The 15,268-nt window shown below is 35.1% G+C and overlaps 3 protein-coding genes across 4 annotated transcripts; 1 reads left to right on the top strand and 2 right to left on the bottom strand.

Moving 5' to 3' along the window:
* LOC18786770 (annexin D3) lies at positions 933-3,792 on the bottom strand. Its single transcript, XM_007218157.2, has 6 exons — positions 3,480-3,792; positions 2,834-2,979; positions 2,246-2,473; positions 1,747-1,959; positions 1,560-1,649; positions 933-1,334 (listed from the first exon to the last, which is right to left on the bottom strand). The coding sequence occupies exons 1-6, from the start codon at positions 3,658-3,660 to the stop codon at positions 1,131-1,133; spliced, it is 1,062 nt and encodes a 353-aa protein (XP_007218219.1). The 5' UTR covers positions 3,661-3,792; the 3' UTR covers positions 933-1,130.
* On the top strand, positions 8,391-10,824 carry LOC18784828 (annexin D4). Its single transcript, XM_007218646.2, has 6 exons — positions 8,391-8,503; positions 8,614-8,786; positions 9,258-9,476; positions 9,604-9,828; positions 10,201-10,272; positions 10,357-10,824. The coding sequence occupies exons 1-6, from the start codon at positions 8,458-8,460 to the stop codon at positions 10,564-10,566; spliced, it is 945 nt and encodes a 314-aa protein (XP_007218708.1). The 5' UTR covers positions 8,391-8,457; the 3' UTR covers positions 10,567-10,824.
* LOC18785270 (annexin-like protein RJ4) lies at positions 11,689-14,675 on the bottom strand. 2 transcript variants are annotated; one of them, XM_007218643.2, is made up of 6 exons: positions 14,456-14,675; positions 13,853-13,998; positions 13,031-13,249; positions 12,614-12,826; positions 12,277-12,366; positions 11,689-12,163 (listed from the first exon to the last, which is right to left on the bottom strand). In XM_007218643.2, exons 1-6 carry the CDS (start codon positions 14,526-14,528, stop codon positions 11,960-11,962), a joined length of 945 nt encoding a protein of 314 aa, XP_007218705.1. In that variant the 5' UTR covers positions 14,529-14,675; the 3' UTR covers positions 11,689-11,959. The 2 variants fall into 2 exon arrangements, with proteins under 2 accessions (XP_007218705.1, XP_007218704.1); XM_007218642.2 differs by lacking the exon at positions 14,456-14,675 and adding an exon at positions 14,093-14,312.

Here is a 15,268-nt window from a genome sequence, read left to right on the forward strand (position 1 = left end):
AGCATGGTGATAAAGAGAAATCATTTAATATATTTTAGTCCCACCATGGGGGGAGAGAGAGATAAATATCTCCTCCTTAGATATTTATCCCTCCTTCTCCCCTCGATAAATACCCTTTGCCAAGACAAAAGGTAATAAGTATTCTCACCTAAAAACCCTACATCCCTCTCTCCACATTTAAACTACTTCTGACTTAGTCATCGGAGGGAGTTCAACTGGGATACACGCAGTCTGTTCCTATTCTGATAATTATTCAAAGTGTGCAGGTCATCTCCGGAAGATAGCTCAACCACACGATTTGGTGTAAAGTCTTAAACCTTAACCCAAGTTAGGGCCACTTGTATCACGAGAGGGACACCCGGTTTACACTCAACATAATCAAAATCCTAAGTAAAACACAAGAAACACTTGAAGAAACGAAAAGAAAACCTACAACTAAAAAAAAATACTCAGCAAAGTCAACCAGGAAGAAAAACAAAGAACGAGTCATGAATTGCACTGTGCTCACCTGCACGTATGTGATCTAAATCCGAAGTGAATTTCATATGCAAAGGGTCCAAAGAGCCAAGGCACATGTAATTGGGAATATCATTCAATGGATTCATCTTTTTTGCATTTCTGTATTTCCGAATTCTCTCATCCTCTCATCCTCTAGTGTTTGAAATGACCAAAGCCAGAGCCATGACCCAATTGAATAAAAAACTAATGGATCCAAACAAATCGCTAATCCTACACCTAACAAGATTTTGATCCTTGCCAAGAAGCATCTTCCACGTGCTTCTCCAAAAAATCACTCAAAATGATTATTTGGAGAAGTGATTCTCCATAAAAGTGATTATTGGCATTTCCAGAATCACTCCCAAACGAGCCCTAAAAGAACAAGTCTCTAGAGTGAAGAGATGCATTGGTTTCCAGAATAAGCACTTGCTAGAAACAATAAACAAACTGTAAAACAGTTTTTCTTTGCTGATGAAGAAGAAGCAATCTTTGAATTATTTACAAACGGGTCAATAGTGCCAAAAATAGATCACAAGTTTCAGCACTCTTAGCATAATCATACAACTTTTATTATAAAAGCAATCTGAGGTCTTAACTGAAATGTAATGGGTAGTGCTACTCAGTAGAATGAATCAGAGTCTTTCTCCGAGCAAGGTTAACAAGAACTTTTTGTAGTCTCCTGATGTGTCACTTTTAACGTCGTCGACGAGGCTGCTTTTGCACACTTTGGAATACTCCTCTTTGATTTTGATCATGTCGATCTCAGCTCGGGTTATTATGGTTCTATTCAGAGAATCTTCATCTGTCCCGAGTCCAACAATGGAATTTTTGATGACCTGCATGTGGTTCAAGCAACAATGAAAAGTCAGATGAGATCAATATCTAACAAGGAGCATCAATTCTCTCTACAGCAACAAGATCCAGCTGGTCTGACTGGTCTTGCTGGACCAGGAAATTGAGTCGGAGAGAAATATTATCTTCAAAACAAGGGTTCAATTAAAACGAGCGTGAAAAAGAAACGAAAAGTATATAATAAGTTGGTGCACAAGGAATGGATCTACCTTTGCAAAATACTTCTCAGGTGATTCTATGCACCAAAATACCGCTATCAAGAGAGATTCCAAATCACCATTGCCACAAGCCTTAATGTCCTGTCAACAGAAGTGCCAATTGAACGAGGAAAAAGGAGGACATTAAAAAGAACACAAGTTTGATGATTAGTAAACGGTAGAAAAGTAGAGGCAATACCTGGTCAAAGGAATTTCCATACTTTTGCTTGTAACACTCAAAGGTCGCTCTGAGCTGAAATAAATTCCTTGTGCTGAGTATCCGAACAACATGATCATCATCTAGTTGCTTTCTTTCGATGGCTTCATGTAGCCTAGAAACCTCCGAACCGGCAATGCCTGAGTCCACCAGCTGTCTGTCATACCTGTAGGAGCTCACCAAACCGACCAGAATCTATGGCAACCAGCAACCAGTACTATTAGTCAACAGAATGCAATTCTACCTCATTTTCCAACTCAGTCACCAAACATGGCCTTAACTTATAGTATGAGACATTTTCCCTTTTTTATAATTTTTTCCTTAATATTAATTCAGTCAATTACTGTTTAATTACTTTGAGAATCTCCATGCATTTTAGAGGGCTTTTCCGGATGAAGATGTTAGTAGCATAGCATTATAATAACAATAATTTACCCAGTATTTGAGTCTGATGTTCTTGAGCTAGTCAATATGTTTTCACCTTTCTGAGGGGGAGGGAAACAGTAGATGCAATATCCTCCTCAAGTGAACAATCAAAAAGTGAAGCGTAGACCTGCCTCACTGCCATCAAGTGGTGAGGAGATGATGCACAAGCTATCTCAACTACCACTTTTAGGTGTTTTATGCCTTGCTTCTTTGCCTTCAGCGCATCTCTTGCCAATTTAGCATCCCTTTCAGGAGGATCATATGCCCACAAAATTATTGCTTTCTGTTTCACATCATTACTTGAATTGTTATAATTAAACCCATGGAATAACATGAAAACAATAAAAACATAACATGCTTATGAAATTCAAATTTGCAATTCGACGAATTCATTTACGATTTGTATTGTAAACATACAGAACTTTTGTTCGTTGAGCAAATTTTATTTTTTATTTTTTATCAACTTGAATAATTAAGAAATAGTAATAACAACAAACATACATGTGTTTTTCATACTCACGTAAGAAGTTTATTATGACCATGGATAGCATGGAAATGTTGTTTGAAATGAAAAGTTAGGAGTATTTCTCCTCTATGAATTATGAGAAAGAAATGTCAAGCATAAAGGGTTGGAGAAAATTACTCTGAAATCTCCAGAAAGCTCAGAGTGGAGATCATCAAGGAGAGATTTATTGTAAAGCTGTTGATAAGTGTCTTTGATTTTCCTTCTTTGGCTTTGATTCCTATGTCCTAATATCCATATCACAGCCTCCTCATCCGTTCCCAATCCTAAATCCATTTGTACAAACACTTGATAAATATATTCATGAATGAATATCAGCGGAAGCCAAATCAATTATAAAGATTTTCAAAAAGACCAACTTTCAAATGAAAGGTAGCCAACTTTATTTCATTCATCCAATGACAGGAAACAAATATCAAATTATAATGACAAATAACAGAAAATTTTATATGAAAAATTATCATAACCAGTTTCAGGCTTCTGCCACCCATATTTTTGCAACAAGAAAAAAAGGGAAACAAGATGGTTGATATACATAAATACACATGTGTTTTCAGCTAATCCACAAATGAACCCATGAAGAAATCAAATTAATCCACCAAAATTCAGAGAGAGAATCAGAAATCTTCACAGATATATTCACAAATTCACCATTGACCCATGAACCAACATTGAACAAAACATTCAAAGACACAAACTTTTTCAATGAAACCATCATATAATTGAATCACGTCTGAGAGTGAGAGAAGAAGAAGAAGAAGAAAACCTTCGAAGGCTTTTTTGAGCCTCTGACAGTCGTTGTCTGGAGAAGGAACAGGTTCTGGTACTTTGACAGTACCCATTGGTCCGGTCAGCTTGAAATCTTCCTCTGAAAATGAGATTGCAGATGAAGAATTTTGTTTGTGCACTGAGCTAGTGCTACGCAGTCTACCAAAGAAACTCTGCATTTTTAGCCGTTTCTTTCTCCTCCTTCAGTTGTTTTTCCCACTTTGTTTGCCTCGTCCTTCGCTGGAAGCATAGATTTGTTGTGTGTATCATCATCTTTTCAAATTGACAAATTTACCACTCATTTTTACATTCCGAATTTACCACACTACCCCTGTTTACAATAAACTACCTTTTTTTAGGGAACAATACATTTTTGGTTATTGCGTTTTGCTCCAATTTTTATTTTGGTCCTATATTTTTAATTTGTTGAGTTGGTCCTTCTTTAATTTAGCAATTTAGGTTATTCCCATTTGTTTGATCAAAGAGAAACTTCCTAAACCTTTTTTTAGGTTATTCCCATGTAATTGCACTTTAATATGAGTGAGCTTTGAAAACAAAACTCACTATTCAACAAAAAAAAATAGAAAAACACACAAAGCCACTACTATTATTAACAAATTAACACACCTATGATCGTCGGATAATTAAGGCAATTTGTAGTAATTGCAATTTATCATAAAACCATATGCTTATGAAAAATTACTAGTTATCATTTTCTTTTGTTTTTACCATATAACTAATCTTTATCTCGTAGAACATAGATGTTGAACAAGCAAAAGAGTGTAAAGGTAAATTTCTCTCAAGACTTAGAGCTACAAGTAGCTTTATTGGTTACCTAAAAAAAAAGAAATGAAATAAATAGGGCAACCAACCTTAGCAAAGAAAAAGCCCCTAGATTTTGTTGAAATTATCGAGTGCACCCTGTTATTTGTGATTTTTGAGATTAGACCACAAACTTTGTGTATATCCTTTTTGGTGACCATGAAGACTTTCTATTCTCAAGTTGGAACCGCCTCATGTAAAAATGCACCTTCCATCGGTTACCAACTAATTATAAATGCACCTTCCATCGGTTACCAACTAATTATCACTACCCTTTGGAGCGTTTAGCATTAATTTCATCACCATAATTATATATCCATGAATAGGTCTTTTTCTGGTCAATTGTTAACAGCGTTTTGATGGGGATATAAAGTACGTAGGCCATAAAACACATCAGTTTGAGTGAGTGCATTAACTAATAATTAACAGAGAAAAAAAAATTAATGTTGTCATAATTTATCAGCAAAAGCAAGCAACATGAATGCCATAACGTACCAAATAAGTAAACAATGTTTCAATAACTCCAAGTGAGAGATAGGCAAAATTTGCTTTTGATTTATTATGATAAGCGATAGAATATTATTGATGTGAAAAAGCTAATACAAGAAGTTTGAACTCGTATTAAGGGCAAAGGAAATTCCTTATCACAAATTACAATTCTCATACAATACATTAGAAATAAAATCAGGAAGTTCCTCAAACCAGTACAAAGAAACCCCAACACATTTGCTTTAATATGTAAGAGATAGGTGAATAACCAATTTGGCCTAGTGACATTAGCTTTTACTTGTTTGAAATTAATGAGATTTTGGTACCTATTTGGTAGTTTATTTTTACAAATGACATCTATAATTTCATAATTCATGACCATAACTAGTTATTAAGAGTACTTTAAACACAACATGGCCTAGTTTGGCCGCCCTTCAACTATTTTGAGTCGAGGTGAGAAAACTTCAATTTTAAACTCTTAGAGAAATTTTAGAGATTGAATACTCTTGATTTTTACTCGACCGCTTCTTCGTTCAATTAAAATAATTGAAGGGTGACTGAAAAGAGTCATCGGTGAAAATCACCCAAGAACACATGGTTAAACCAAGCTTATAATATTGTCAATGGCCTCTTGCTTTAACCAAGTTAATTAGCTGATGAGAGAGAGAGAGAGAGAGAGAGAGAGAGATTCTATTAGATAATTCACCTGGCGTTTGATATGATCTCAGAAAACACCAAAAAGATAGAACAAACAATAATTGAAAACCAACCTATACCAAAAAGGAGAGACAAAGAGATAAAGGCAACGTGGTCGAAAGCATCAATCACCATCAGAATGCGTGTCTTGAGCTTCATGTTGAGGAATTATGATAAAGAACATTAATGAAACGTAGCTGTACCCGCACCCTGACATGTGAAACTCATGTCATGTATAATTATTTATCATTTTAAATCTATGCATATGATATGCATGGTTTCCATTTCAACAACCAGCTGCAAGAAAAAGATAGCAGCAGCCCCACAATTGATACAATTGTTTCAATTAGTTGCGCCATGTGTTTCAGGCGACGCACTGTTACGTTAGCAACATCGATATTGTTTCTAACTTAATTATTTACAAAATCAATAAGTATAATTTTTTATCACAAAAAACCTCGATCCACGCAGCTGCTGAAAAAAGTGAGATCACACAGAGAGCAATGTCTTTGCTTTTTTACTCTTAATTAACACATCTTTTGGGCCATGCCATGATTTGTAGCTTTTCCCTTCATGATTTGTGGAGAGCAATGTTCTTGATTTGATAGCTGAAAGATGGTTTTATTTGGATATATATGTTGAATACTTTTCTAATCAACTTCTTGTGTTATATATGATTCTGATACAACTGGAATAGATCAAACGCCAGCCAACTCCTTGTGTTGAAAGATGAGATGACTGAGTTCAAATTATTTGATTAGATTTGTTCAATATTTTACAACCACATGTTCTTCCAATGAAGATGTGGGATATTATATGTTATCTGTCTAGAGATTCTACAGAGGATAGAAATCACATATGTTCAATAATCTTACATGATTGCGAATCTTTTTAAGAAATATATGTAGGACATAATTGTTTACAACCTTGTGTTTTTAAGTGTGGCAACCAAAATTCGTTTTGATGTGCATAATAATATTGAGATCTCAAGGACATTTTCTTTGTGAGTTTTATTTATCGCTTGATTTTTTCAAGCTTCATCTCTTTTTTATTATCCTAAGTTTGCAATTTTAGTTGGAATGTCTATGCTAGAGTTTCTTCGATCATGCTTGATCGTTAGTTGAGGCGCACTAATTGTCTTAATTTTAATGTTAGACCGCTCTGTTATTGTAATGGCCTTTGTGGTTAGTTTGTATTGGCCCTTTGTGACTAGTGCTTTTTGGCTAAATTATAAATGTAATCCTAGAATTTCTCACACATTTACTACTAATGTGCTATAGAAATTCGAATATGAGACCATTGGTCTGTAATTAGGTTAGACCCGTTGACATAAGAAAAGAAAAAAATTAAGAATTCAGGTACACTTCCTCACATATTCAAATCACATGCAAACGTTGGCCAGAAAGTCTTAATTACATATTTAATAAATTCATGGCAAACACAATAAGCTGTTGAAATATTTATTTGCCTTCTGTAAAAGGCAGTACGTGTCATGTGTGAAAGAGTTAGAGAGGAGAGCTTTGAGTTGTTGACAATGGATTATATTCTCCAACCAATATCTTATTGAACTTGTAGACTCACATTCATCACACTATCTTTCTTTCTATACTTTTTAAATACAAATAATTTTCTTTCTATACTTCTTAAAACAAAATAATTTGTAAGGCCAGCTAAATTTCCTTGTGATAGTTGTAAGTATCTAGTGTTTACCTCGTGAATACGTATCTACTATGAAGAAGTGGTTGTTACCCAAACACAAAAAAAAATGTTGAAGAAACTTTTCAATTTCCACAACAACAACAACAAAAAAAAAAAAAAGTCTTACTAATCTTCTTTTGATGATTTTTTTTATTTTTTTTGGTTTACCACAAGGTGCTACACCCGAATCGTAGGATTAATCTCCATTCAGGATTCAATTTGCCCCTGGCCATAAAGTGCTTCCAACGAGTTTCGAATCCCTGCTATTGAGGCACCAAGTAGCTTGCTAAGATCATTCACAATGGGCTCCCTAAACCACCTCCTTACACAAATTTTAGGAAGAAATCGTAAAAATGCAACTTCAACCACGCTCCCTATCCACCTCCTAAAATAGGGAGTCCTCAAGGAGCTCCTAAATCTGAGGAGAGAGAAAGGACTCTTTGTGACTCCCTATAATTTAATGCTACTTTATTTAATGAGTATTTCAAACCTTTATTTAATTCTAACTATTTTTTATTTTATTTTTGTAATAGAGATGGACCAATAAAAAAAGAGTTATAGCATTTATGACTCGCCAAATTAGAGAGTATGATTGAAGTTGAAATTTTTTAGAGAGCTCCTAAAATAGCTTTCTTATATTTTTAGCTGAATTTTAGATAAGAAATAGAGAGCATCATTGTGGATGCTCTAACTGAAGGGGGCCTTTTGCCAACCGTACCATACCTTGTAGTTTCTTTTGATGATTTCGCAAATGAAAAAAACTCTATTTTTTGTTACAATGGAGAGAAAATAAAAGGGAGAATAAAAAAATCCTTTCGATCATATGATGCACCAATCTTTTCTTTGGTTATGATACGTGAAACTAAATAGATTAATTTAGTTTAGTATTACTTTTTTTCTAACGTCGAATGAGATCTCAAGTTCGAATCTCCCTTAATTATATCTAACATGTTTGATTAAAGGGGCATTCATCAAAACTTTTGTGGTGATAAAACTACAAATTGTAGAAAGTTCTGGGAGTTAATAGTAAATACACCATAATATGTGGAGAAGGATGTGCAAGAAAACGCTAAATTATAATGACACATTTACTTTGGTCATTCGTATAACTGTTTCATTATGATTATTTATAAATGGAGTTACGAAATTACCCTTATCTCAAAATGACAAAAATAACCTTTCAAGCTCATATATATGCAGCAGCATGGCGGAGAAGATCTCTACACGTTGCCTGACTTCTCATCAACAGAAAAATCGACACAGAGAAAAGAATGGCTCTCACTGATGAGTTTCAAGCTCTCAACAAGGCTTTCTCAGGTTCTCTTATAAAAAAATGCTTTATTTTTTATTTTTTATTTTCATTTCAATTTTTTTTTTTATCAACCCATTTTAATTTCTTGGTAAAAAGTTTATTTAATTTGAAGCAGGAGTTGGAATTGATGAAAATTCATTAATATCAATACTGGGAAAATGGCATCCTGAGGAGAGGAAATCCTTCAGGAAAGGAACTCCCCATTTTTTCAAGCAAGATGAACGCAACTTTGAGCGCTGGGATGATCTCCATGTCAAACTTCTCAAGCATGAATTCATGCGTTTTAAGGTTTAAAAAAAAAAAAGTTACAAATTCATTGTGGTTATTTCATTTTTTTTCACCACAGTTTTTATTTATCTTCTTTTTTACTGAGACATTTTTACTTAATTTTCTTAGCTCACTTAATCTTCACTATAATTACTCATACAATGTATCTCATAAATGGTATACACATATAATGGTAATTTTATTTCTTACCAAACTGGTGGGTATACTATGTTGTCATACATGAATCAAAATCATTGATTAGGTAAATTCAAGTCGGATTATGTGGTTATGATTGACAGTTTGACAATTTGACTTGCCAGACAATTTATAATCTAATAGGATAACATGTATGTTTGGTTTGACTCACAATTCGATAACACTTGGCTTGCCGGACAGTTCACAGTCTAATAAGAGAACATTGATATTCAAATTTGTATATGTATACATGATCAATGAGTAGAGAGTGATGAGTCCCTTTATGATTTCTGTCAGAATGCTGTGGTGCTATGGACTATGCATTCATGGGAAAGGGATGCTCGTTTGGTGAAGGAGGCCTTGAAGAAAGGCCCACAAACATACAGTGTGCTTGTGGAGATTGCATGTACTAGATCGGCCGAGGAGCTATTAGGAGCTAGGAAGGCCTACCATTCCCTCTTTGATCACTCCATTGAGGAAGACGTTGCCTACCACATTGATGGCCCTGAAGGCAAGGTAAATCACAGTCTTCCACATTGAAAACTGTTTTAACCTTTTGTAGTGTAACAAATGGCATGAAATGTGAAAGTATTTAACTGCCTTTTTTTTTTGGGTTCTTCCTGTTGGCATTTGCTTTGTACAGCTCTTGGTTGCGCTTGTGAGTGCCTACAGGTACGAAGGACCAAAGGTTAAAGATGACACTGCAAAATCCGAGGCCAAAACACTTGCTCATGCCATTAAGAATGCAGATAAGAGGAACCCCATTGAAGATGATGAGGTCATTAGGATACTATCAACAAGGAGCAAGCCCCATCTCAAGGAAATATATAAACACTACCAGGAGATTTCTGGCCACAACATCGATGAGGTATGCATATGAGATACAAAAAGAAAGAGGAATTTCCCAACTTTTTCTCCCAGTTTTCTTCGCCCACTTAGATGGCAGGAAAAAATAACAACTTTGCATACTCCAATGTGATAATGTCATTTAGGTCGGAGAAAAAAGAGAGTAATAATGCTAGAGAGCCTACATTTTTGTACATGTTTGAATAACACATGAAGTGACAAGTAACACGGCATGTAAACCTCACTTGCTACATCATGTGGTACTGAAATGTGGTCTCCCTAGCATTTTTCGAGAAAAAAAAAAGGGTTGGATTATTGTCCAGAAATTTGAAACCAGAACTCCAAGTCATATTATTGAGCTTATAGAAATCTATTATCTTGCTTTTTTGTTTAGGATCTTGATGATGCTTTGAGGTTAAAAGAGACAGTGCAATGCCTATGTACTCCTCACACATACTTCGGCCAGGTAAGGCAGAGTCGCATAGAATTTTTCTGTTTCGCATGCAGCCAACATTAGGCATGACATTTTCAAATTCTTGTGTCTCATCAGGTCTTGGAAATTTCATTGAGAAATGGTGTGGATAAGAACATCAAAAAGGGATTGACTAGGGTAATCGTCACCCGAGCCGACGCAGACATGAAGGAGATCAAAGAGGAATACCAGAACCTATATGGAGTTTCTTTAACTGAGAAAATTGAAGCAACAGCTAATGGGAATTATAAGGATTTCTTACTCACTTTGGCTGCAAGAGGAGGCTAAAACAGGCGGGAGTCAAAGTTTGGGGCTTGTTGGGATTATTTGAAGGGTTTCTGTGTTGCCCTCTTCGATTGTTGCTGTCTTTCATGGTTGCTTTCTTGCTAGAGCTGGTGTTGTTCTGTATGAGTATTGTGTTACCATTAAGAAAAACTGAAATAAAATCAATCAATGAGCCATTTGATTTGAGCATTTAAATAAGCTGATTTTGTATATATGTTCAACATTTTGTTTGTGGCATAACAATGTTACATTTGGTCTCTAGTGTACAAAATGTTGTGGTCTGGACAAGTATATAGGCGTGCATATAACAAGTCTTGTTTAGTCAAATAAGTAGGTAATTGATTGGATAAACATCTCTTAAGTTCACATTCAAAATTTTCATGTTTTTCACCTAATTTCCATAATTTTTCGTGACTTTTTACCGATTAATTTTTCACCGGTATTCCCATCAAGATTTCCGTGTTTTAAAACCCCGATAGATATTTCCCAACCAATTTTTTAGCAAATCCCAAATGACCTATAAAAGAAAGAAAAATAAGAATGGAAAAACACATACAAGGAATACGAGGAAGGAGGAGGTAAAGAATTGCAGAAGTCGTGTTTGAAGTAATGTCGCAGAAACAGAAGTAAGTTGTCTATGGGACTGAAGCAAGGCTGAAGAGAGTCTGAAAAGAGAGAAGCAAAGGGGCAGACAGAGAAATCCAATGGGAATTGGTTTAAAGAAAAAAAGACAAAGCTATCCAAATCTTAGTAATAAAGGAAACCTGAAATGTTTTTTTTTTCCTGAGTGAAGAGAATCAGAGGCGGTCTTGTGGGTGTGCAAGTAGTGTCACGCATAAAGCCCCGATTAAATGGCACTAGGGAGCATTGAACCCATGACCAATCAAACAACTTTACCAGACAATACCACTAGACCAAGTATATATGTCTTCATGAATAGTTGTTCATTATTTTTATTGGTTTATGGCATCAATTCACGATACTTTTTATTTATTATTATAGTATTTTCGTGTTAGATGATGTGAGGGTCTCAATTCAAGTTTCGCACAGGGTCCTCAAATTCTCAAAGCCAACCCTAGAAGAGAAGTCCATACAACAAGAGATTCTAAAATTTTATTCCTTTTCTTTTTCTCCATTGCTATCAAATTATCAATCCAAACACATTGCAAGACTAGCTATAAATATAACTTCTGCTAAATTCATCCATCAAATTTGAAAGTCTGACAGACAACTCTTTATGAAAACTCAAACTCCAACAAACATAGGCGAAGACAGATAGCCAATCCAACATGGTAACTTAAGACACAAACATAAGAAAACAAAGACTGCCATCAAAGTCCAACATAAAACACAACCAACTGGATTATTATACTAATAACTTGCTCAGAGAAGGGTTTCAATCTTGCTGCCCTAACAGGGTAACGAGGAAGGCCTTGTAATCTCCTGATGTTTCTTTGGCCACAGCATGCTCAAGATGAACACTGTTCTTCTTGTAGTAAAGCTCCTTGATGTCCTTCAAGTCCCTCTCTGCCCTCGTAACGATCACACGAGTGAGAGCATCCTCGTCTGTCCCAGCCCTTTTGATTGCTTGGCGAAGTACCTTTACACACCAAATCACAGGGACTATTTGACTCAGAAAGGGAATTGTTGCTGGAAGAAAAGAAAAAAAAGATAATTGAGATCACATCCAGCTTTAATTTATATGTTTATCACCTTTTCAAAGTACTTCTTTGGGTCATTGAGGCATCGAATGACGACGTGAAGTGCCTTCTGGAAATCATCAGCACCATCATCCAACAAATTCTAAGAGACAAAAGAATAAACGTTAAGCCATAACACCACTCACTCTATTCAATGAAGCATGTTTGGAACTGTTTCTCTAGAAGGGCTAAAAATGCTTTCTAACAACCAAAATGCACTTTCGATAGTGTTTCGCACAAAAACTTAACGTGCATATGGGTCCTAAAAGCACTCACTTCTAAATGATTTTTTCCATAAAGCACTTGGATTTTTAATAAAATTTCGACGTACTTATAACTGAAGTGCTTACCTTGCTGATGGAAATGCCATGGTCATCTCTGTAGCGGTTGAAGGTTGCCATGAGCTGTGTCTTGCTCCTTGTGCTGAGGATCCTAATAACTTCCTCATGATTGAAAGCCTTGTCTTTGATGGCATCATGAAGAATATCAGCTTCCGATTTTGCCACTTTCGCATTGATCTCACCACCATCATACCGATAAGTAGTCACCAAAGCAACCAGAAGCTGTACATTGGCCATAAACCACATATCAACAACACCATATTAGCAATTTTTTAAGTCTAACAATTCTCAAAGTTGGCCTTAGTTCTCCAATTTGGGATGTTATATGTTCTCCACCGGTGAAGTCGATATTCTCATGTTATATTGACTGACAGTTTCACAACATAACATGTCAAGACAAACGAATGGCATCTGTAAATAATATACCTTGCGGATATCACCGGTGGTATGTGCAGCCAAGTCTTCCTCCAAGGAGTGCTTGTAGCGAAGTTGGTAAGCCCTTCTTACTGCCAGGAGCTCTTCAGGAGATAGAGTGCTTGAAATTTCAACGATGACATTGTAGTCAGTCTCAGGTTTCTTGATTGCCACATGAGCCAAGACTGCATAGCGATCTGTAGGATCCAATATCCAACGGTACACCGCTTTCTATACACATGCCATCCCCAAATGAAATTATTTTTGTTAGTATCACATAAATAAGCTATAATTAACCAAAAATACATGGTTAATCTTGGTTTTCAAAAAAAAAAAAACCACGGCATGTAGAGATTAACTTTAAAAAAAAATATGTTAAAGAGGCTATTTGAGATGCTCTTAATATTATTGAAATATGCACCCACTTTCTTGTGACAAAAAATCGACATATTGATTAGAGCCAGATCTTAACTTAGCAATATGTTCCATTAATTTATTGTTATTAGATAAATTGTTCAAGATTATTTTTAAACCAAAAAAAGTACTTGAAATTAATAATTTATTGACGGCATATTGAGATTTGTTCAATTGCTCTTTTAGATGAGAATATTCTTTTTTCCCACCCGTTTTCAATAACTTTGTAGGAAAAGGACAAAAGCTTTCGGGGATTCCTATGTTTTGTGATACACAACAACAAAAAGCAGAACAATTATATATATATATATATATATATATATTTATCATGAATTTATTATAAATAAATATTTAATGACAGAGAAAAAATAAACAACAATATTATAAGTAGGGTGATGAAATATTATGAGAAAAGAAAACCTCAAAATCCCCAGAGAGCTCCGATTCAAGGCGCTTGATAAGATCTTCATGATAAAGCCCCTCATAAGCAAGCCTGATTTCATATCTCTGAGCTGCATTTCTATGTGACAGTATAGAGATTACAGCCTTCTCATCAGTCCCCCATCCTACCAAAAAATAAAAATAAAAATATAGAACATAAAGTCAGCTGCATGTACATGAAGAAAAAAAAAAATTTGAACGGTGAAAAAATAATTAAACCTTTCACAGATCTTCTAAGAACTTCAGCATCCTCAATGGGGGAGAAGTTTTCAGAAGCAATAAGGGTAGCCATTGATGATTGTTGAAGATAATATCTATGGTGCTATGTGCTTCTGCAATGCCTAATATTTATAGCAGATTGGTGTGTGAATATATTATGTGTGAGATGGTGATTGGGTGTGTTTTGGTTGGCTTTGGTGTGTCATTAGTAGACGGTAGCAGAATGGCAATCTCTTATAGGGTGTGGTGGATATGACTTTTGCTGGATTCAGAAGACATTCAATTTACTTTCCTTTTTATTTTTCTTCCATTTTTGCTAATTGAGAAAAAGGAAAAGAAAAAGAAAAGTTAGAGAGAGAGTACCTTTGCAGGCCTTGTGAAGAGCTTCTGCATCCTCGTTAGGAGAGAAGTGGTCTGGAGCAACGAGGGTCGCCATTGTAAATTGCTAGCTATGTCGTTTGTAGGGAGAGGAGGCAAAATGTGAATGAGACTGGCCCAGGTACGTGAGCAGGCTTTAAAAAATGCCTGGGTTTCTTGTAAGTATCCACCCTTGAAAATAACGCCTACTCACAATTCACAAAACCCATGTTCTGTCCCAGAGCTTCCATATACGTTACATGTGAACACTATTATATATCTTAATTATCTTAATAATAACCCTTTATTCCCACCAATTATTTATAATTTTTTTTTTTAAAAAAAAAAAAGAATTTTGTGTTCACATCTCATGACTGTTCATTTATATATATTTTTTATTTTTTTTATAAAAGGTGAGGATAAAGCCTAATTATTATTTGTCTTTTGGTACGGGGAAAATTTTAATTGATGAATTAAGTTTTGGTCTGTTCTGTTTGCACCTTTGCATGGTGGACATGTGGTGCTTTTGGCTAAGAAAGAGAGACTTTTCTGGGACTTTTGGCTAAGATCAAGTGGAATTAAGAATTTTTCAAGGGGCTTCGAGAAGAGGGGGATTGAACTTAGGACAAGGGTAAATGGTTTTAATTTAACTATTTGAGCTATAAATTTTTTGAAATTTTTAATAAGCTTTAGCATAAAACAAATACATATTAAACGCAATCGAAAATCACATATTATCAAAATGAAAATATGTTTAACAACATAATTGAAAAAGTACCTATTTTAATGTGTATTTTTATTGCTGTCATGCAACTAAAT

The sequence above is a fragment of the Prunus persica genome, chromosome G2 (assembly GCF_000346465.2).
Source record: "Prunus persica cultivar Lovell chromosome G2, Prunus_persica_NCBIv2, whole genome shotgun sequence".
NCBI lineage: Eukaryota > Viridiplantae > Streptophyta > Magnoliopsida > Rosales > Rosaceae > Prunus > Prunus persica.